Genomic DNA, 20,144 nt, shown 5'->3' on the forward strand with positions numbered 1-20,144 from the left:
ATCAAATCCATCGAATTATGGACTAAGTATTCATATATACTAGTCTAACAGTATGCTTGTGATATTTCTTTCAAGAATTCGCTATATCTTATAAGAGAGTATCCTTTTCTCTAGCCTAATTAATTCAATTAGTTTTTCATTTATTATTATTATTTTTTTTTGTTAAAGAAGTTTTTCATTTTTTTAGGTTAATGTTTCATTTAATGTAGTTTACTAAGTTAAGAACAGGAGATCTTTTTTTTGGTAGTCATACATATTTTAATAATATTGGTTGGCCCTAATACATTAATTGCCAGCAATATAAAATACTATAAATTTGCATAAATTCCACTACATGTTTCACAAAAGGAACAAAATTAGAAAATATCTTGAGAAGTGGTAACATATGAATATGATTTACTGTAATGATTGGTGGAACAACAATAGTGATGAAGTGAGACTTTTTTTGGATCTGGAAACTACATGAGCCAATCACAACGAGTAATTATGAACTTTTGATTTAAAGGAATATACTAGTTTAGTTTAATGTGTCTTTATTTGACTTTGAAAAGACACGAAAAGAGAAAGTGGGGGAGGACTAGGGAGAATTACTTTTTTCCCAGGCTATCTTTTCATTGGTTTGTCTTTTCTCTTTTTGTCTAATTGTCACAAAATACCACAACTTCTTTACAATCAGATCGAACCATCATAGATTCATAGGGGGTCACTGCTGACATTGACGATTCAGCAACCCCTATAAAACTGTGGGTAAAAATAAGAAATATTTTTACCGTTTCAAAAAATATAAGATGTTTTAATTAAAACATGTTTTAATTAAAAAAACATGCATATTAAGAAATTTTTACTTTTAACAAGTTCAACCAGTCAACATAATATAAAATACTAAACTAATTTAAAAGTTGCATAGAAACTTGAAAACATCTTATATTGTAAAACAAAAAACTTCTCTAAAACATCTTATATTTTGAAATGGAGGGAGTATATATTTTTAACAGATGTATGTATATATTTGACTACTTGGTATTCTATTATCAATGTTAACTTTTAATTAATGTGATAAATAATAATATGCAATTTTAAAACAATCTCACTTTCATATGGCGGGAAGCAAAAAAATCACTCGATATATTATTTTCATTAGATATTTAACATTAAAAAAATATAATAGAAAAAAATCACGCATTTTTACTTTTGTAACAGCTCAATGACAAATAGACAAGAAAATCTTCGAATGTTCCGATTTTCTGGAAAGTTAATTATTTCTTACTCATCACTCAAATATTCTAAGTTTTTTCAGTTAAAAATGAAATAGTTTTTCTTTAAATGCCGGTTTGTTTATATATTTAGTGGACATATTTATTGCAGTATTTGATGAGACTAATCTAGTATTTTTTTTTTGTCATCTGATATTATTGATAATAAACTTGAAAAATACATGAAATACAAACTTAACTGGCCGAAACAGTAATATCCCCATAGTCTAGAGCCGATGAGACTAATCTAGTATATTTTCCACAATTTTTTTTCCTATTATCCATGTAATCATTATGGACTTGCATCTTTTATACATTGATATAAAGGGTTGCTAACTCATTGGAGAGTAGTCTGGACTCTGAGGCTTAGCTCGTAAAGTGGGCCTGGATATGTAAACATATAAGCCTTTTTTTGTTATTGTTCAACAATTCAAGCCTATTTGAATTTTTATCATCTATTGGTCTAAGCTAAGGTCTTGAGTCCATCTATGTATGACTCAAAACATACACGACGATGACCTAAGACAATTCAAAATTCGAAGTGATGGAATCAACACGGTCGGCTAGAAAACTTCTTCTAACTTGGAAATTTCAAAGCGGGACTTAGTCCATATGGTGTAGTTGAAGATTGCATTCATACGTAAAGATAGGCTGAAGTAACAACAATATGGGAGAGAAGGAGAAACTGTCTCACTAGTTTTTACCTCTTATCATAAATCAATGTCATAAGTTAAAAACAAATAAATCGAAATCACAGACTGTTATAAGATTACATGATGAAAGCAAATTGTATGAAAGAATCAGAAACTCGGGAAGGCGGTTCGATATTTTCATTCGGTGTTTCGCCTTCTTTTACCAACGCACCTCTGCGGCGCTGAACGTTTGTTCTTTGCGTTTGCTCCGAATTTGACATCTTTCGTCTTCCCCTGCATCTTCTTGTACTCTCTTGATCTCAAAACTGCTTCCAAGATATTAATGTCTTCCCGGATCTCATGTCTAGAGAGCGACGTTAAGCACGGGAGTATCTCTTTTTGGAAGTTCTTCATTCTTCTCCCTCTTCTCAGCTTGAGTCCAATCTCTTTGTTGTTATCTCTTGTGATGTTGTTATTAAGCTCATCTAGAGCCATTGATGACACACAGAAGTCTTCTTCAGTGTTGGTTTCGCTTATTCCTAACGTGTGTCGCTCATATGAATCGCATGAACATCCCGGTTCCGCTTTACCCATCTCGGGCTTATCTGAAAAGTCTTGATCTTGAGATAAGCTGTTGGTTCTTGACACAAGCTTTAACTGCAAGTCTTGATTTTGATATGAAATCTCTGATATGTGGACTAATGATTCAGCTGCCATTTGAATCACTTCAGATGAATCTTCCTCCTCGTTACAACATCCATTCTCCTCCTGTAAGTCTTCTTCTGTGACGGGAAACTCAAGGCGGGTTCGGCAAGAAGGCTCCAATGCTCGAGGAGAAGAACTTCTTCTTGACTCAGTCCTCGAGTTGTTTTCAGTAGTGCAGCAAGAAGTATATGAAGCTGGAGATGCTGTGCCGTCTTTTTCATGAACATTTTGGCATTGTGGAGAGCAAAGCGGAGTAGGACCATCGTCTATTCCACTCTTCTCGCAGCTCGTTTCTGTCTCTTCGATGTATGGACAGTTCAAATCTTGTAAGAAACAATAATGAGGCTCAGAAACAGCAGACTCATCAACCGGAGCGCTATTAAGATCCAGTAAACTTGGCTCCTCCTCATTACTTGTCTTATCACTAACATCCTCAACAAGAAGAGATTGATCCACTGCCTTGAGAATGTTTGAGCTGATCCGATCGAAGAAGGACGGTTTTGTTTCAGGATTTCTCATAGTAACATAGCTAACAGAAGCTGCAACATGCTCTGTTTTCTCTGTTTCGGAGACCCATGAGGGAGGAGGAGGTTCTTCAAGATCAATAACAATTCTTGGATTTCTCTTGCCACTCCAGTTTGTGGCTGTTGCTTCCTTCACATTATTTGCTTCAATACCCGAATGATATCCCAACTCTACGGTGTTTCGGGAACCACCAATGCCGTAAAATTTCCCTGAACCAAGTGTCTCATGAAAGTTCATATACGCATAGTGATCTGCAGGACGCTGAAGATCGATATCTTTTGTCAACAGCTTAGGGGAGTTGAATCTCTTATATCCATCACTGGACATGGAGCTCTCACTTTTCACCTGATACACCTGAAATGAAAACCTTGTGAACAATCTATTCTACAATTCTTCTTAACACAAACAGAGTGAGAGTGGCCATGATGAACAAAAAGGTCAAAACTCTGTAATAAGCTACACAATCTTTTACCTGTCTCCCAAATAGAGTGACCATATTGATTGGATTCTGCTTACAAGTCCCTTCTTTATATGATACAACATGTTTCTGTGACAACACTTCTTCTTTGGACAAACCGAAGAAATACATGGCAGTTTCGTCTGGTCTAACTCTTTTATTCTATTTCTTATGGCCCGTCCCTATCATATATAAATAGAAAATCGGAAAAAAAAATGAGATGATCAATACCTAAAAAATCAAACTGTATAAATGGATCAAACATAAGCATTCTAACACAAGAGAGAAACAAAACAACCATCAGTTCATAAACTGAACACCCCTGGAAGCTCATTCTACAGCTCAAAAGATTGAATCAAGAAGCCCATGAACGTAAAACAATAACACCATCAATGCTCATTATTTAAGACCAGTTATCAAATGAAAACACACAGGTGGTCTTAAAAAAAAAGAAGGAATCAAATTTAGAATTCTTAATCCTGTTCCTATGTAAACCAATACATATCTGCTAAACGCTCCTAAACTTGTAGTGTTAAAACTAAACCTAGCGTATATGATGATGATCAACACACACATATAAATCTTTCAAACTAATGATTATGCTTGAGCATGCAAACAAATAAGTAATGCTTTAGTGGGAGATTCCATAAACGCTATATTCAGAGTACTTCACATTCACGTAGATATAAATATATATTTTCCTTAACCCGAATTCAACAGTTAAGAGCTATAAGCGGAAAAGTAAAAGCATCCACTTCACGACGAACATAAACATATAGTAAAGAATAAGAAGAAGAAGAAGAAGAGGAAGAAAACACTATAAAAAAACATGAATTATTATTTATTTAAAAATTAAAGAATTACCCAGAAAGAGAGAGAGAGAGAGGATATAATAAAGCTCGAAGCTTTACCAATGGAGAGATTGAGGAACAGATCTGGGAGAGGAGCAGAACAGGAGAAAAAATATCTCAAGAAGAAATGAGATCCAATGGGTCAGATTCCAATGGTTATTGTCTCCATCAATATATACACATATAACGTGTATCTGTAATTATCACCAATAATTTTTTTTTTATATTATCGGATCATGAGGAGCGAGAGAGAGAGAGAAGAGAGAGAGAGACTCTCTCAAAATCTCAGAGAGAGAGAGAGAGGAGAGAGAAAGAGGGGTCTCTCCTTATTAGTGGTTAGTGTGCAACATCATGAGCTATCTTTTTCTGAGATTTATTAACTTTATAAGAAGAAAAAAAAAACAAAGTTTATTGGAGTATATATTATGTTTATTTGACAAAAAGGTTTTTTAGGTGTGTGTGTTTTAGGATTCCTCACTTTATTATTATTTTCCTTTTTTCTAATTATGATCGAATGGGGTTGTTTACTCGTGACAATTGATTTTTTAAAAAAGGAAAGATATATAATTAAATTGATGATTTTTTAAAAAAAAAGAGAGTATATATGTTGTTGTTGTTGCAGCTGTCGTGTAGTGGGAGATTATTATGGTCAGATCTGTGTTGTGTTGGGTTGAGTTGAGGAAAGAAGAAGAGGACCAAGCATAGTGTTTGGGACAGAGTAGAGGCTTTTTGTAGTAGTAGCCCAGTTATTAGTTTCCAGCTCTTTTTTTCCATCTCTCTTTCATTCTTTTTTTATTTCAATTTCTCCCCACAAGTATTTATTGGGTGATGTGATTTCTCTCTCTCTCTCTTATTATTATTATACTATCTCGTACGAATCTAAACCAAATACTACAGTACTACTATTATTAACTTGTAGTTTTTTTTTTGACAACCATACTAATGTGTAATAGACTAGTAGTATAATGTTTAAAGTTTAAACGATATGGTAGTATCGTACGACCTTCCTTTGGGGGGGGGGGGGGGGGGGGGGTCCTTCTCGATTATATCGTTTTAGGCGTTCAGCGTACGTACGGGGGTGATGGAATTGGAATTTTTGATTTTCTTTCATGTAGAAAACGAATCCATTACTGTCTTGGTTTTCGGGTTTTTTTCTCTCGGAAAATGTTGTACTTCTCTTGTTTTTCTACATTTTTTTTGTTTTTTTTTTCTTTAGTTAAGTAATCCTCCTCTTGAATTATTGACCTTTCTTGAACAATTTTTTATTTATTGATCTTTAAAATATAGAGTATCAAATAATTTCTTAATATAATAAGTAGAGCATTTAAATTCTTCAAATGTAGAAAATAAAATAAAACGTTCTTCCACACTACACATTACCTTATAACTATGATAGCTTCAATAAAATAGAAATTTTGATTTGACTATATTTGTAAAATTTTCAGTTTCAATAGGCAATACTCAATTAATCCTCTTTTATTTTTTTTGCTGACCTTAATTCTCGTAATGTTTACTGAATGACGCTTAGAATTTGTTATCGTTTGACTTGGACAAAGAAACAAACGCTGAGAAAAGTATAGTCATGCCACGTGTACACTTTTCTTAAGCGTGTCAGGAACAGGTTGCGCTATTTTCAATCCCATAACAAGAATTACGTAGGGAGATTTGGAAAATAAATCCATAATATCGGGTCAGATTTGAGAACGTTTACACCTATAAGTACTCTGTCTATGGAAACAAATACTATGGTCTATGGCTCCGCCGCCTAACTCAATCATCTCACGTCACGTGGCCGTGATCGGAGCCGGAGCCGCCGGGCTCGTGGCAGCTCGAGAGCTTTGTCGTGAAGGCCACACGGTCACCGTCTTTGAGCGTCAGAAACAAGTGAAGGACTTTGGGTTTACACTCCATACGTCGAGACAGACTTACTGAGCATCGACCCGGATCGAACCATCGTCCATTCGAGCGTCTATCAGTCCCTCCGCACCAATCTCCCACGAGAGTGTATGGGCTATTGTGAGTTCCCCGTTCGTAACTCGACCTGATGACGAGTCCAGAGACCCGAGACGGTACCCGGACCACAGGGAAGTCATGATGTACCTTCAAGATTTCACCAAAGAGTTCAAGATCGATGAGATGATCCGATTCGAGACCGAGGTCGTGCGGGTGGAGCCAGCGGCGGAGAACAGTCTTAAATGGATAGTTCAGTTTAAGAGCTCAAGAGGTGTCTTTGGTGAAGATATCTTCGACGCAGTCGTCGTTTGCAATGGTCATTTCACTGAGCCTCGTCTTGCTCATATTCCTGGTAAGTAATTTAAAGTATCCAAAACCATTAAATATCTCTTAACTATAAAAGTGTGGTTGCTCGTCTACTGAGCCTTGGAGAGTGGAACAATATAATATCGCCATCAAGAAAAATGATGATACTTATCGTGATGATGAATGTGATGACGATGATCAACTTCTCGAAGAAGCGTACCGTGATTTCGCTAAATTTAAACCGTCCAAAGTTTGTTCTACCCACTGCCACTAGTTCCAAAGTAAGTGCACTACGGCCTACGAGACCAAGAGTTGAAATTTCCTATGTTGGTGAAACGAATAAAAAAGGTTAAATTAAAATACTTGTTTTTGGTAATCCACAAAATAAACGTTTTCTCTTTTGGTGGTTCCAGAATGGAAGGTGATTAATGGAGTATATTACAAAGTTTGACTTTTGTAACATATTTTATGTATTTTGAGAATAAAGTATATGAACATGCAACACATAATAATATAAGAATCTTAATTTAGGTCGATTACAGCTTAATTATTGCAAAAAGTTACTTTTTATTCTATGGTCACCATGTGTCCATGTAATTACTTGATTAGTTCAGTTGGGTTTTTAATTTCTTAATTCCGCGGTACTAATAATTGGTTTATTTTTAAACCGAACCGGTTAACCGGAATTGAAGACGCTTCTTTATAAAACCCAACTAATGAGCACAGAGCGTCACGTCAAAAGAAATAAAAAAATGGCTCCCGCACAGAGCACAATCAAGTCACTCCACGTGGCAGTGATCGGAGCCGGAGCCGCCGGGCTCGTGGCTGCGAGAGAGTTACGCCGCGAGAATCACTCCGTCGTAGTCTTCGAACGCGACTCAAAAGTCGGAGGTCTCTGGGTATACACACCCGAAAGCGAGGTCGACCCACTAAGCCTCGATCCAAATCGAACCATAGTCCACTCAAGCGTCTACGATTCACTCCGAACCAATCTCCCACGAGAGTGCATGGGTTACAGAGACTTCCCTTTCGTGCCTCGACCTGAACACGACGGCGACTCTAGAGACACGAGAAGGTATCCTAGTCACAGAGAAGTCTTAGCTTACCTTGAAGACTTCGCTAGAGAATTCAACCTCGTGGAGATGGTTCGATTCAATACTGAAGTGACTCTTGTCGAGGCTGATGGATTGAAATGGAGGGTTCAATCCAAAAACTCAGATGGGGTCTCCGGTGATGAGATCTTTGATGCTGTCGTTGTTTGTAACGGACATTATACAGAACCTAGAGTTGCTCATGTCCCTGGTAATATAAATTTATTGAAACCCGATCCAAAAGTTTGGTTTTTTTATAAAGATTCGATGCTTTTGAAGTGGTTTATGTTTTGATTGATGAGAAATTTGTTATTTTCAGGCATAGATTCATGGCCAGGGAAGCAGATTCATAGCCACAATTACCGTGTTCCTGATCAATTCAAAGACCAGGTTCTCACAGAGTTGTTTAATCTTTCTTTGTTTTGTCGGCACCTTTTTAAAAAGTGCTTTTGCTCTGATTCGACAACTATGGAAAAAGTGTTTTTTCAATTCCATTATACACACAGGGAATTACTTTATTTCTGTTCTTATTTTTATATTGGTAAGAGTTACTCTGTTTTGATAGTATTTGAAGTACCTTAGGTAGAGTTAGTCAGAAAATGTGGTATGAGTAATTCAAGTATTGTTGTTGGTGAGTTTGAAATCTATAGGATTCAATTATCTGACGATGTTGTTGTTCTGGAATCTATGAAAGGTGGTGGTAGTGATAGGAAATTTTGCGAGTGGGGCTGATATCAGCAGGGACATAAAGGAAGTGGCTAAAGAAGTCCATATCGCTTCTAGATCGAATCCATCTAAGACATACAAACTACTTCCTGGTTCCGACAATTTATGGCTTCACCCTATGGTAAAATAACAAATATTATATGTAGAATCGATCAGAGAGAACTTAGTATCATACTAGACGGGTTGCTGATTCAGTTTTTGCTTTTTCATTGTAGATAGAAAATGCAAACGAAGATGGTTCGATTGTTTTTGAGAATGGTAAGGTTGTCCAAGCTGATACCATTGTGCATTGCACTGGTTACAAATATTACTTCCCGTTTCTCAACACCAATGGCTATATTACCGTTGAGGATAACTGTGTTGGACCGCTTTACAAGCATGTGTTTCCACCTGCGCTTTCTCCCGGGCTCTCCTTCATTGGTTTACCCTGGATGGTTAAGTTTCTCATTCACTCTACTTTTGTTGGCTTTTTTTTTTCAGATATTTTTTCATCCTCTAATCAGATTGTGTGTGTTTTTAATCTGAAATCAGACACTGCAATTCTTTATGTTTGAGCTACAAAGCAAGTGGGTGGCTGCAGTTTTGTCCGGTCGGGTCACACTTCCTTCAGAAGACAAAATGATGGAAGACGTTACTGCCTATTATGCAATGCGTGATACTTACGGGTTTCCTAAGAGATACACACATAAACTTGGTCAGAATCAGATTAGATACCTCGACTGGATAGCCGAGCAAGTTGGTGCACCGCCCGGTGAACAATGGAGATATCAGGAAATTGAGGGGGGATATTTCAGACTTGCCACACAATCAGACACTTTCCGTGATAAGTGGGACGATGATCATCTCATTGTTGAGGCTTATGAGGATTTCTTGAGACAGAAGCTGATCACTAGTCTTCCTTCTGAGTTATTGGAATCAGGAAACTGATGATTGATTCCTTGGACAAATGATTAGCCTGTCTGTGTGTTGTTGTGTTCTTCTTTGTTGTTGTGTAGAATAAAAGCCGTCAAAAGTTTTCCCATTGACAAACACTTGTATTAATCTAAGATTAATTCTTAACCAATTTTCAGTGTCTTTTTTATCTTTGAATGTTGGAATAAAACAAGGTTTTTATACAGATGAAATCAGCCAGCCCTAAGCATGTTGTACATCTTCTTGTTTACGTCAACTCTTCAACTCACTTTCCACCACGTAATTTTTATCTTTGAACAAGATGATTCATCATGTTTCTTGCTCGTGATACTTAACGTGATGATTAATGTGATGACGATGATCAACTTCTCGAAGAAGCGTACCGTGATTTCGCTAAATTCAAACCATCCAAAGTTTGTTCTACCCACTGTAACTAGTTCCAAAGTAAGTGCGCTACGGCCTACGAGACCAAGAGTTAGAAATTTCCTATGTTGGTGATAGCAACGAATAAAAAAATGACAGAAAAGGTCAAATCAAATACTATTTTTTGGTATTCCACGAATAAAACGTTTTGTCTTGTCGTTATTCCAGTCTGGAAGATAACTAACAGATGGACTATATTTTATGGAGTATGCATAGCGTCACATCTAAAAAAAGAAAGAAATAAAAAATGGCTCCCGCACAGAGCACAATCAAGTCACTCCACGTGGCTGTGATCGGAGCCGGAGCCGCCGGGCTCGTGGCTGCAAGAGAGTTACGCGATGAGAATCACTCCGTCGTAGTCTTCGAACGTGACTCAAAAGTCGGAGGTCTCTGGGTATACACACCCGAAAGCGAGGTCGACCCACTAAGCCTCGATCCAAATCGAACCGTAGTCCACTCGAGCGTCTACGACTCTCTCCGAACCAATCTCCCAAGAGAGTGCATGGGCTACAGAGACTTCCCTTTCGTGCCTCAACACGACGACGAATCTAGAGACCCGAGAAGGTACCCTACTCACAAAGAAGTCTTAGCTTACCTTGAAGACTTTGCTAGGGAATTCAAACTCGTGGAGATGGTTCGATTCAATACTGAAGTGGTTCTTGTCGAGCCTGATGGTTTGAAATGGAGGGTCCAATCCAAAAACTCTGATGGGATCTCCGGTGATGAGATCTTTGATGCTGTCGTTGTTTGTAATGGACATTATACAGAACCTCGAGTTGCTCATGTTCCTGGTACTTCTAATTTATTAAAACCTGATCCAAAAGTTTTTTATTTTATTTTATAGATTCCATGAGTTTGAAGTGATTTATGTTTTGATTGATGATAAGTTTGTTATTTTCAGGCATAGATTCATGGCCTGGGAAGCAGATCCATAGCCACAATTACCGTGTTCCTGACCCATTCAAAGATCAGGTTCTTACAGATTTTTAAAATATTTTATTTTTGTTTTTTTGTCATCAGTATGTCGACACCTTTTGATTTTTTATTTCCAATATACACTTAAAAGGAAATATTTTATTTCTTTTCTTCTCATTTTATATTAGTAGCATCATTGCGCTTTGATGATATTCGAATTTAATATCTTGTGAATTTTTTATATTTTCTTTATGGTATGGGATGTGCAGAGCACTCCCACTGGGTTAGACATTCAATAAAACTAATGAATATTTTTATTAATATCATAAATTCATAGTAATATTTTTGTTATTAAATTAAAAATTTAAATGATAAGTAAAAATAAACAAATTGTAACACAAGACATGTTGGAGTCCTAATGTAAGATACCTCTGGAGATGCTATTAGGTTAGTAGGAATAATATACGGTGTAAGTAATTCAAGTAAGTTGGTGTTGAGTCTGAAATGTATAGGAGAATTCAATTATCTGACAATGTTGGTCTGAAATCTTTGACAGGTGGTGGTAGTGATAGGAAACTTTGCGAGTGGAACTGATATCAGCAGGGACATAATGGCAGTGGCTAAAGAAGTCCATATCGCTTCTAGATCGAATTCATCTGAAACATACAAACAACTTCCTGGGTCTGACAATCTATGGCTTCACTCTATGGTAAATAACAAATAATATTTGTAGATCGTTCAGAAGAGAGCACTATGATCATGCTAGACGAGTCGCTGATTCAGTTTTCTTTTTGTAGATCAAAAGTGGAAACGAAGATGGTTCGATTGTTTTTGAGAATGGTAAGGTTGTCCAAGCTGATACCATTGTGCATTGCACCGGTTACAAATATTACTTCCCGTTTCTCAACACCAATGGCTATATTACCGTTGAGGATAACTGTGTTGGACCGCTTTACAAGCATGTGTTTCCACCTGCGCTTGCTCCCGGGCTTTCCTTCGTTGGTGTACCCTGGATGGTTAAGTCTCTCTTTCAATCTACTTTTGTTGGCTTTTATTTCTGATTTTTTTTTATATTCTCTAAACAAATTGTGTTTTCTAATCTTAAATCAGACACTGCTATTCTTTATGTTTGAGCTCCAAAGCAAGTGGGTGGCTGCAGTTTTGTCCGGCCGGATCAAGCTTCCTTCAGAAGACAAAATGATGGAAGACGTTACTGCCGATTATGCAATACGTGATACTCACGGGCTTCCTAAGAGATACACACATAGACTTGGTGCGGGTAATGTTCAATACCTCAACTGGATAGCCGAGCAAGTTGGTGCACCGCCTGGTGAGCAGTGGAGATTTCAGGAACTTGATGGCGGCTATGTCAGACTTGCCACACGACCAGACACTTTCCGTGATAAGTGGGACGATGATCATCTCATTGTTGAGGCTTATGAGGGTTTCTTGAGAGAGAAGCTAATCAAGAGTCTTCCTTCTGAGTTATTGGAATCCGGAAAATGATGATTGATTCCTTGGACAAATGATTCACATGTCTGTATGTTGTTGTGTTTTTTGTGTTGTTCTTTGTTGTTGTGTAAGAATAAAAGCCTTCAAAAAGTTTATCATTTGATAAACACTTTAGGTTAATTCTTAACGATTTTTATTGTCTTTTTATCTTTAAATGTTGGAATAAAACAAAGTTTTATACAGATGGAATTAGCCTTAAGCATTATGTACATCTTCTTGTTTACGCCATCTCTTCAACTCACTTTCCACCACGCTCTTTGCGGCTTCTGCAGATTCTGCTGACTTCTGAGCCAGATCTGTTGCGTGCTTCATCTCCTCTATCGCTTTAAGGTTTGCTGCTAACTTAGTATCCGCTTCAGTTTTTCTCGCGTTTATCTCTTCCAGTTCAGTTGCTATAGCTGCCAACTTCTTTTCGATTGCAGTCTCTGTTTCCCCTGCTCCACGTTTCAAAGATTCAAACTCTTGAATCGTAATTTTAATCTTTGAACCAGATGATTCGTCATGTTTCTTGCTCTCTTGCTTCTGAGATATCATCTTCATCTCTTCCCGGACTTTCTCTTCAGCTGATTTCGCCTCTTCGACTTCTCTTATAACAAGCTCTAGTCTCTTTTCAGCTTCCTCTGCAGCTATCATTGCGGTCTCGGTTTCTTTCTTCAAGCTCTCTATCTTTCTATTCATGTTTTCAGCTTCGTTTCTTGCTTCCATAGCTTCTGATTTCATTTGCTCCAGTTTCAAGCTCTCTTCCTTTAGAGCTTCCATCTTTTTTGCTTCCTCAATCTCTAACCTCTCTGCTTCTTTCTGCTGAAGCTCTTCACGTTCTCTTCTCAAGTCTTCTAGCTCCATCCTGAGAGAATTCACCAAGCTTCGGAGAGAGGACTCGTCATCAGCTGCTTCCTGTAGCCTCATCGTAGCCTCGTTAAGCTCATTTGTAATGATTTTAACCGTGTTCATCTCAGATTCATGAGCTTTCTTCATCGCCTCCCGTAAAATATCAATCTCTGAGGTTGTCTCTAATAGTTTGGCCTCAAGAGTTCTTGAGAGCTCAGGCTCATATTCTTTCCTCAAGACTAGAAGTTTCTTCTCTGCCTCTTCAACAGCAGTTCTGTAACATTCTCGTAAATCGTCTTTCTCCTTAACAATATTGGCGTGCTCCTGCAGATTCTGAGCGGCCGCTAGCTTGAGCTGATGAATAGCATCTTTCATATCTGAAATCTCCTTAGAAAGCTCGTTAACCTTAGCAGAGTTGGCTTGGAGTGCACGTTGGGCTTCTGCAGCCTGGTTTAAGGCTGTGGTTTTGAAGTCCATAGCAGAATCAAAGCTCTGTCTGATTTTGTTGAGTTGTTGCTTTGCAGCATCAAGTTCAACGGTGGTAGAGAGATATTGTTCTCTAGCAATGTCAAGTTCATGATGGTGAGGAGGAGAGCCATGAGACTTATCATGCTCAAGCTGTTCTTCACGCTGTTGGACAGTTTCTTTGGTGTCAATAGCGGATTGCTTAGACTTGTTGACTGTCTCAAGTTTGTTTTTAAGATCATCCATCGTCTTCTTTGCCTTTGAAAGATCAGCAAGAGCACGTGATCTAGTGCTCTCAGCGTTGTCTAGCTTTTGCTTGATCTTGATGAATTCCTTGTGGACTAGCATTAGCTGTGTTTCTTTATCGCAAACGTTCTGAATTATATCAAAAGAAAATGTTTAATTTTGCCTACATACAATCCATTACATAAAAAAATCTCTAGAAACATGATACAACCCGTTCTTGATCAGACATTTATGATCACATGAAGTTGTTATTAAATTAATTACCTCAGAGGAAAGGCGAGACCTCCTTGGAGTACTTCTTTGCCTAGATACAACTTCTCCGAACAAGCTCACCGCAGCTTTTACCGATTGGAACGGTGCTCTTGTGTCTATCTCTCCCACCTCCATCGTCCTCGGAGATTCAGGACCTTTTTGTACTCTAATGTTCACCATTATCTACTAGTTTTTTCTTCTGCCTCTACCTACACAAACATTTTCACACAAACCAAAGAAAACATGAATCATAGATGAAACAAATATCATAATCCTCACATGATCGTCATACTATAATCCCCATTTTTGTATCATAAACTCAATAAAACTAATAACCACAATAAGAGATTTTACATAGCAACATCGTGAAGACATGCATAACAACAATCAATAGCGTGATTGGAAGAGATTAGATGAATCGAAAGGAGACAATGTACGTACCTCGAGTTTCTCTGTCTTCGTGTTCTTGTGTTTGCTTTTTTTCTTATTGTCTTCTTCTTATATAATCTCTTTCTTCCTTTACAATAACGGGATTTTTGATTGGTTATTAATCCATTTTGTCTCTTCGATCTATTTATAGAAACTTAGTTGATGGCACGACACCTTTCCTTCTTCTGTCTGCACCCACGTCTCTCTGTCTCAAATCTCCTTTTTAAAAATTTTATTTATGACTTTTAAGAAGAACTCGTAAAAATTTCAATTTCCCCCCAAGTTTTCATCAAAATGTTATAAGAAAAAATAACTAAAATAAAACAAATTCTGGTTACAACAATTAAAAAACAAACATATTTTATCTTATATGTGGAGGCTACGTAAATTTGAGCATTGTAGAGATTTTTAGATTGATAATGCTTGATAATGTTGTAAAACATAATTAGAGGTCGAATTAGAAATATTCAATAACTATAGGGTCTCTTCAATTATTATAAGCAAATATGCAACACCGCTTTTAAGGAATCTGATTAATGACAGTCCAAATTGTTTGACAAATTGACTTCACACTATGACCAGCTTAATCCTCTCACGTGGTCGTCACGTGGCCGTGATCGGACTAGGAGCCGCCGGACTCGTAGCAGCTCGAGAGCTTTGCCGTGAAGGTCACACCGTCGTCGGTTTCGAGCGTGAGAAACATGTTGGAGGACTATGGATGTACACCGATCGAGTCGAACTCGACTCACTTAGCGTTGACCCGGATCGAACCGTCGTCCACTCGAGCGTCTACGAATCCCTCCGCACCAATCTACCACGAGAATGTATGGGTTTCAGTGACTTTCCGTTCGTAACTAGATCCGGAGACGGCGACCCGAGACGGTACCCGGACCACAGGGAAGTCTTGATGTACCTTCAAGATTTCGCCAAGGAGTTCAAGATCGACGAAATGGTCAGATTCGAGACGGAGGTTTTGTGTGTGGAGCCGACGGAGAAGGATAGCCGTAGATGGAGAGTTCAGTTTAAGAGCTCTAGTGGTGTCTCCGGCGAAGAAACCTTCGACGCGGTCGTTGTTTGCAATGGTCACTACACTGAGCCTCGTATTGCTCATATTCCTGGTAAGTAATTTTGTTTGGTTTAATTAAAAAAGTGTGATTAGTATGTAATCAGTGGTTGGTTAATTTCTTAATTATCTCGTTTTTAAGTCTTTTAGGGATAGATTCATGGCCAGGAAAGCAGTTCCATAGCCACAATTATCGGATTCCAGATCAATTCAAAGATCAGGTCTTTTGTCAAAATCTATTAGTTTACCTAATAATCTTAGCTCTTTATACTTATAGTTTCGTTTAAGATCTCTACGTTGATTGTGGTTTGACATGTTTATAGGTAGTGATAGTGATAGGTGGTCAAGCTAGTGGAAACGACATTAGCAGCGACATAGCAAGCATGGCAAAAGAAGTCCATATCTCAGCTAAAGGGGTTACATCCGAGTCGTACAGTGGTTACAACAACCTACGGCTACATCCCCCGGTAGATAAATTATGAAAAAAAAGACAGTTTGAGAATATGAGTATGATCTCATTTGATTTCTTAAAAATTCCTTTGATGTAGATATATCGCGCCCGCGAGGATGGTTCGGTGGTATTCAAAAACGGGAAAGTGGTTTTTGCTGATGCAATAGTTCATTGCACTGGTTACAAGTATCATTTCCCGTTTCTTAAAACCAACGGTTATGTGACTGTTGAGGATAACCGTGTTGGACCGCTCTACAAGCATGTTTTCCCACCCGCACTTGCCCCTGGGATCTCCTTTATTGGTTTACCTTTCATGGTTAGTATTACTAATACATGTTAGATAGAATGGTAGATTTTAAGAGATTTAGAATGTTTGGATAATTTTGAATATACACTTTTATAAGAAAAGAACGTTAGGATAATATTTGATTATCTTTGAAGCTATTCATAAGGCAGTAATTAACATTATTGAATTACATGATGGTATAATGTCTTAGATCTTCTCACAAGTGGGTTGTTTTTTGATTTTGGGCTCATTACTTGGTTTGACCTTTGTTCTTTAACTTGTTACAATCCAGGGACTTCAGTTCTTTATGTTTGAAATCCAGAGCAAGTGGGTTGCTTCAGTTCTGTCGGGACAGGCTAAGCTTCCTTCAGAGGATAAGATGATGGAAGAGGCTATAGCTTTCTACGCGAAGCTTGAAGATTTGGGGATCCCTAAGAGATATACACATTTTCTAACCGATCCTCAAGGGAATCCAATGCTCGGGAATTTTAAACCGGAGGATAAAGTTGTGATTTCTCAAAGCGATTATTTCAACTGGATAGCGGAACAGTGTGGTTGCGCTTCCATAGAACCTTGGAGAGAGCGACTATACAGTGTCGCCATCAAGAAAGTTTTCTTTGGTGGAGATTGTTATCGCGATCGATGGGACGCTGATCAACTCATTGAAGAAGTGTACCGCGAATTCGCCAAATTGAAATAAGATTGTTCTTCTTAGTTGATCCAGTCCGGAAGATGATTGAAACGTGACAAAGGGAACAGTCACAATCTGAAATATTGGGAACTGTTATTTGTTAAGTTGAGTACTAGTGGACACATTCATAATAAAAGTTGTAAACATGATCAATGATTCAATGATTTTTTGTTATTTAAGGTGTTAGTTAAAAGCAATGTTTTAGATACCGGACCGGACCGGCGGTCGAACCACGTTCACCCGCGAACCGGCAGCATACCCGGGTTGGATTAATATCAAAACCCAAAGAAAATTGAACCGGTAACAAAACCATATCAACCCGCCAAAAACCCAAAAACCGGTGAACCATTGAACCGGATAAAACCGGGTTCTAACTTTTTTTTTTTGTAAAAACGAGTGCAATTAATTACCTTTCTAGTTTTATTTTTAGCAGTAGGGTTTCTTAAAATAAAAAGTCCTGTAATTAAACTTTTTACTTTTCATACTAGTTTTTTTTCTTTTATTTTGAGTTCTCTGCAACTCACACCGCAAATCTTCAAAATTAAGGTAATTTTATTGAAACCAATTATTTTGATAATAAAAGATGTTTGATCAGTGCATGTTTTGGTAATCAATTTGGTGTTCATTTTTTTCTCTAGTGTACATAATAGAAGAGAATGATTACTAAAATATTTTATTGGTAATAGTTAGTTTGTTACACTTTAAATTTATTATTTTAAAAAAAAATTATGATTATTGAAGTATTTTATTTGGTGTAACCAATTATATCATAGTTGTAAGCATTGAAAAAAAAAATAGAAAACATATCCTTCATTATTATTTATAAAAATATCATCAAAATCAATTGAACCCGGTTGACCCCGGTCGAACCGTATTAACTCATGACATAAGTTTTCCCGGTTCAGTTATCATAGTTTTTATTGAACGATTACCAATTATCGAAAATAAAAATCCAAACTTTTTGTTTTATTACCGCAAATCATTCCAAACCAAAAGCCAAAGATACCGTAACGACATAAACACACATTTTTATAGAAAATATGAACCAAATGCAATCATGTAATATAGAGAGTCACAATAAGTTTCTTCCCATTTTACTCCTCGACATCGACATCAACGTTGACTTCTTTGGGTTCACCCGGAGTCACCTCCGGTGTTTCTGTCACAACGGGTTCTTCCTCCACTGTCTTTGGTGCAACGTCAATCTCACTCGCCTATAAAATCACATAAATTGATTGAAAACATTCTTAATTGTAAAAAAAAACGTACAAATATATTTGTTAAAAGGCTTTCCGGGCCGGACGAGCTAAGCCCAAAAAACTCTATTACCCAAACGGACTGAGCTTGAAAAGCCCAATTTTTTCTGAATATATATATTTAAGCTCGAGCTCGATGTTTTTCAGGACTGGCCGGACCAGCCTGCGGGCTTTAGCCCTAATCTAAATATATTAAACGAAAATTGCGCTCGAACGAGTCTTTTTGCTTATAGTTTATGTATATTATAACCAAACACCCCATGTCACATAGATGTGACTTGTAAGACAATATTACCTTGTATAACGACATTATTACTTTTTCTTCTATTCAAGTCAATATGCCGCTTTAAGATATTTTAAAAGTATATATTATTATTTTAACAAAAACATTATCTACATATATATATGTTTTTTTAAATACATACTTTTAAATCAATTTATATAACTGGTTAAAAAAACAACAAGCATTCCATAATAATAAGTATTAAAATTTTAGTTCTTGAAAATCTGAACTTTTTCCAGGAACTGGGGTCAAACTCGGAACATAGGAACAATGATGAATAAAATCTTCAGCTTCAACGTCTATTTGAATCTTCGTCAACGCATTGCCCCTCACAATATAAATGCAAAGCTGTTTATTTTTATCCTTACAACACATGACGAAACTCTTTTTGTAAACACTATCGATGAAGTAACTTGGACGAAAGCCCATAGAAATAGGTATAGAAACCGTCATGAAGTTTATCCACGTTACATGCTCCCCATCGTCATTATTAATCTTGTTTTTTGTCACCCAAACCTCAATTATATTATTTGCTCCAATGATTCTTTTTAACAATGAAAGCCCATCTTTCTTAAAAGTTGAGAGGGCTGGCAAATTGTAAGAGTTCGTATTCCACGGTAGAACACAAAAAACTTTAGACACTTCTTTCGAAAAATCGAAACTTTTGATAAGATATTTATCAGTCTTATAATCAAAAACAGCCCAATATAAATTTCCATTCAAAGACACATCAGTACCTGTGCGGATACGTACTTCAGGAGAAAAATTTGTACACTTCCACTCATTATTTTCTAACTCGTAGATATCAGTTTTTCTCGCATTATTTGAACCCAAGATGTTGTAAACCTTCTCAGGTTTACCACTATCATATCCTATGCCACGAAATATGAAACCTTTGTCTTTACCCTCGATCCATCTTGTTTGTCTTAACCACGGGTTCCAAATCCCAGCTTTATTATGCCATGACCACGAGTCACAAAACAATAAGCCATCACAAGAAAAGAAGTTTGTACGCAAGGCATTATTAAAATAAGGAATATCTAAAGGTAACTCATGCATCCTTATCTTTGGATCATTGCTGAGATTGACGCTTAACGAATACATCTTGGAATCCGTCCATATGAAAAATTGAGAACGTACATGAACCGAGTGGATGAATGATTTGCTTTTGAAAAGTGTGTACCATTGTTTGCAAATGATTTTGAATCGGATTACAGATAGAAGCGGAACAAGATAGAGTATTTCTTCTACCAATTCCCATGGAAGTTGTACATGCATCATTTGGTTTCCGCTGTAACCATGAACCTAACAACTTAATATGCAATATATAAATTCTAAACAAAAAAAGTTAACTAGGGAAAAAAAAGATTTTTAATTAAAGAATATAATCTTACATCTTATAAATTAAGCTAAATTTACCTTCTCCAAGATAAGACATAATATATATCTTACATCTTCATAATATAGTTGTAGCAATTAATGTAAAATTGAAATAATCTAGCTACTTTAATGTAATTGACATATAGATATAATATAGATTAACTATAAAAAAAGGAATATTGATTTTTTTTCTTAGTTGAAATAATCAAAGGTTATGTTTTAACTAAATTAAGAAAAAAAAATCTAGCTTAAT

At 36.8% G+C, this 20,144-nt stretch overlaps 7 protein-coding genes across 8 annotated transcripts; 4 read left to right on the forward strand and 3 right to left on the reverse strand.

Moving 5' to 3' along the window:
* Positions 1-1,921: 1,921 nt before the first annotated feature.
* On the reverse strand, positions 1,922-4,781 carry LOC104739863 (uncharacterized). 2 transcript variants are annotated; one of them, XM_087484835.1, is made up of 3 exons: positions 4,484-4,781; positions 3,588-3,754; positions 1,922-3,469 (listed from the first exon to the last, which is right to left on the reverse strand). In XM_087484835.1, exons 2-3 carry the CDS (start codon positions 3,702-3,704, stop codon positions 2,084-2,086), a joined length of 1,503 nt encoding a protein of 500 aa, XP_087340961.1. In that variant the 5' UTR covers positions 3,705-3,754; positions 4,484-4,781; the 3' UTR covers positions 1,922-2,083. The 2 variants fall into 2 exon arrangements, with proteins under 2 accessions (XP_087340961.1, XP_087340960.1); XM_087484834.1 differs by having other exon boundaries at positions 4,437-4,781.
* Positions 4,782-6,099: 1,318 nt separating this feature from the next.
* Positions 6,100-9,616, forward strand: LOC104739865 (flavin-containing monooxygenase FMO GS-OX5). Its single transcript, XM_087484836.1, has 6 exons — positions 6,100-6,963; positions 7,375-7,984; positions 8,093-8,163; positions 8,468-8,620; positions 8,715-8,933; positions 9,031-9,616. Exons 1-6 carry the CDS (start codon positions 6,841-6,843, stop codon positions 9,424-9,426), a joined length of 1,572 nt encoding a protein of 523 aa, XP_087340962.1. The 5' UTR covers positions 6,100-6,840; the 3' UTR covers positions 9,427-9,616.
* LOC104739866 (flavin-containing monooxygenase FMO GS-OX-like 6) lies at positions 6,176-7,221 on the forward strand. The gene is given in 3 exon segments (XM_019236220.2): positions 6,176-6,308; positions 6,311-6,447; positions 6,449-7,221. Coding segments are annotated over 3 exon segments (558 nt in total). The 3' UTR covers positions 6,737-7,221.
* A 327-nt stretch (positions 9,617-9,943) lies between the features above and the next one.
* Positions 9,944-12,443, forward strand: LOC104739867 (flavin-containing monooxygenase FMO GS-OX5). The gene is made up of 5 exons (XM_010460335.2): positions 9,944-10,625; positions 10,736-10,806; positions 11,306-11,458; positions 11,547-11,765; positions 11,860-12,443. The coding sequence occupies exons 1-5, from the start codon at positions 10,082-10,084 to the stop codon at positions 12,253-12,255; spliced, it is 1,383 nt and encodes a 460-aa protein (XP_010458637.2). The 5' UTR covers positions 9,944-10,081; the 3' UTR covers positions 12,256-12,443.
* Positions 12,372-14,721, reverse strand: LOC147927847 (WEB family protein At1g12150-like). Its single transcript, XM_087484837.1, has 3 exons — positions 14,494-14,721; positions 14,065-14,261; positions 12,372-13,929 (listed from the first exon to the last, which is right to left on the reverse strand). The coding sequence occupies exons 2-3, from the start codon at positions 14,230-14,232 to the stop codon at positions 12,457-12,459; spliced, it is 1,641 nt and encodes a 546-aa protein (XP_087340963.1). The 5' UTR covers positions 14,233-14,261; positions 14,494-14,721; the 3' UTR covers positions 12,372-12,456.
* Positions 14,722-15,021: 300 nt separating this feature from the next.
* On the forward strand, positions 15,022-17,146 carry LOC104739869 (flavin-containing monooxygenase FMO GS-OX-like 1). The gene is made up of 5 exons (XM_010460338.3): positions 15,022-15,599; positions 15,695-15,765; positions 15,868-16,011; positions 16,093-16,311; positions 16,574-17,146. The coding sequence occupies exons 1-5, from the start codon at positions 15,056-15,058 to the stop codon at positions 16,979-16,981; spliced, it is 1,386 nt and encodes a 461-aa protein (XP_010458640.1). The 5' UTR covers positions 15,022-15,055; the 3' UTR covers positions 16,982-17,146.
* Positions 17,147-18,580: 1,434 nt separating this feature from the next.
* LOC104743243 (putative F-box/kelch-repeat protein At1g12170) lies at positions 18,581-19,850 on the reverse strand. Its single transcript, XM_087486575.1, has 2 exons — positions 19,249-19,850; positions 18,581-19,098 (listed from the first exon to the last, which is right to left on the reverse strand). Exons 1-2 carry the CDS (start codon positions 19,790-19,792, stop codon positions 18,713-18,715), a joined length of 930 nt encoding a protein of 309 aa, XP_087342701.1. The 5' UTR covers positions 19,793-19,850; the 3' UTR covers positions 18,581-18,712.
* Between the last annotated feature and the right edge of the window lie 294 nt (positions 19,851-20,144).

Source organism: Camelina sativa, chromosome 14 (genome assembly GCF_030686135.1).
Source record: "Camelina sativa cultivar CO46 ecotype springtype chromosome 14, ASM3068613v1".
NCBI classification, from domain to species: Eukaryota; Viridiplantae; Streptophyta; class Magnoliopsida; order Brassicales; family Brassicaceae; genus Camelina; species Camelina sativa.

What these genes read in the sequence shown, in the direction of transcription:
- LOC104739863 (XM_087484835.1), bottom strand. Translation starts at nt 3,704, where the DNA reads ATGTATTTCTTCGGTTTGTCCAAAGAAGAAGTGTTGTCACAGAAACAT. An exon ending in TCACTCTATTTGGGAGACAG is followed by an intron (nt 3,470 to 3,587) that starts GTAAAAGATTGT and finishes TTTTCATTTCAG; the next exon opens with GTGTATCAGGTGAAAAGTGA.
- LOC104743243 (XM_087486575.1), bottom strand. Translation starts at nt 19,792, where the DNA reads ATGATGCATGTACAACTTCCATGGGAATTGGTAGAAGAAATACTCTAT. An exon ending in TGAAGTACGTATCCGCACAG is followed by an intron (nt 19,099 to 19,248) that starts GTACTGATGTGT and finishes ACAATTTGCCAG; the next exon opens with CCCTCTCAACTTTTAAGAAA.
- LOC104739865 (XM_087484836.1), top strand. Translation starts at nt 6,841, where the DNA reads ATGATGATACTTATCGTGATGATGAATGTGATGACGATGATCAACTTC. An exon ending in CCACTGCCACTAGTTCCAAA is followed by an intron (nt 6,964 to 7,374) that starts GTAAGTGCACTA and finishes CCGGAATTGAAG; the next exon opens with ACGCTTCTTTATAAAACCCA. An exon ending in CTGATCAATTCAAAGACCAG is followed by an intron (nt 8,164 to 8,467) that starts GTTCTCACAGAG and finishes AATCTATGAAAG; the next exon opens with GTGGTGGTAGTGATAGGAAA.
- LOC104739867 (XM_010460335.2), top strand. Translation starts at nt 10,082, where the DNA reads ATGGCTCCCGCACAGAGCACAATCAAGTCACTCCACGTGGCTGTGATC. An exon ending in TCGAGTTGCTCATGTTCCTG is followed by an intron (nt 10,626 to 10,735) that starts GTACTTCTAATT and finishes TGTTATTTTCAG; the next exon opens with GCATAGATTCATGGCCTGGG. An exon ending in TCGTTGGTGTACCCTGGATG is followed by an intron (nt 11,766 to 11,859) that starts GTTAAGTCTCTC and finishes ATCTTAAATCAG; the next exon opens with ACACTGCTATTCTTTATGTT.
- LOC147927847 (XM_087484837.1), bottom strand. Translation starts at nt 14,232, where the DNA reads ATGGTGAACATTAGAGTACAAAAAGGTCCTGAATCTCCGAGGACGATG. An exon ending in GGTCTCGCCTTTCCTCTGAG is followed by an intron (nt 13,930 to 14,064) that starts GTAATTAATTTA and finishes GATATAATTCAG; the next exon opens with AACGTTTGCGATAAAGAAAC.
- LOC104739869 (XM_010460338.3), top strand. Translation starts at nt 15,056, where the DNA reads ATGACCAGCTTAATCCTCTCACGTGGTCGTCACGTGGCCGTGATCGGA. An exon ending in TCGTATTGCTCATATTCCTG is followed by an intron (nt 15,600 to 15,694) that starts GTAAGTAATTTT and finishes TAAGTCTTTTAG; the next exon opens with GGATAGATTCATGGCCAGGA. An exon ending in ACCTACGGCTACATCCCCCG is followed by an intron (nt 16,012 to 16,092) that starts GTAGATAAATTA and finishes CCTTTGATGTAG; the next exon opens with ATATATCGCGCCCGCGAGGA.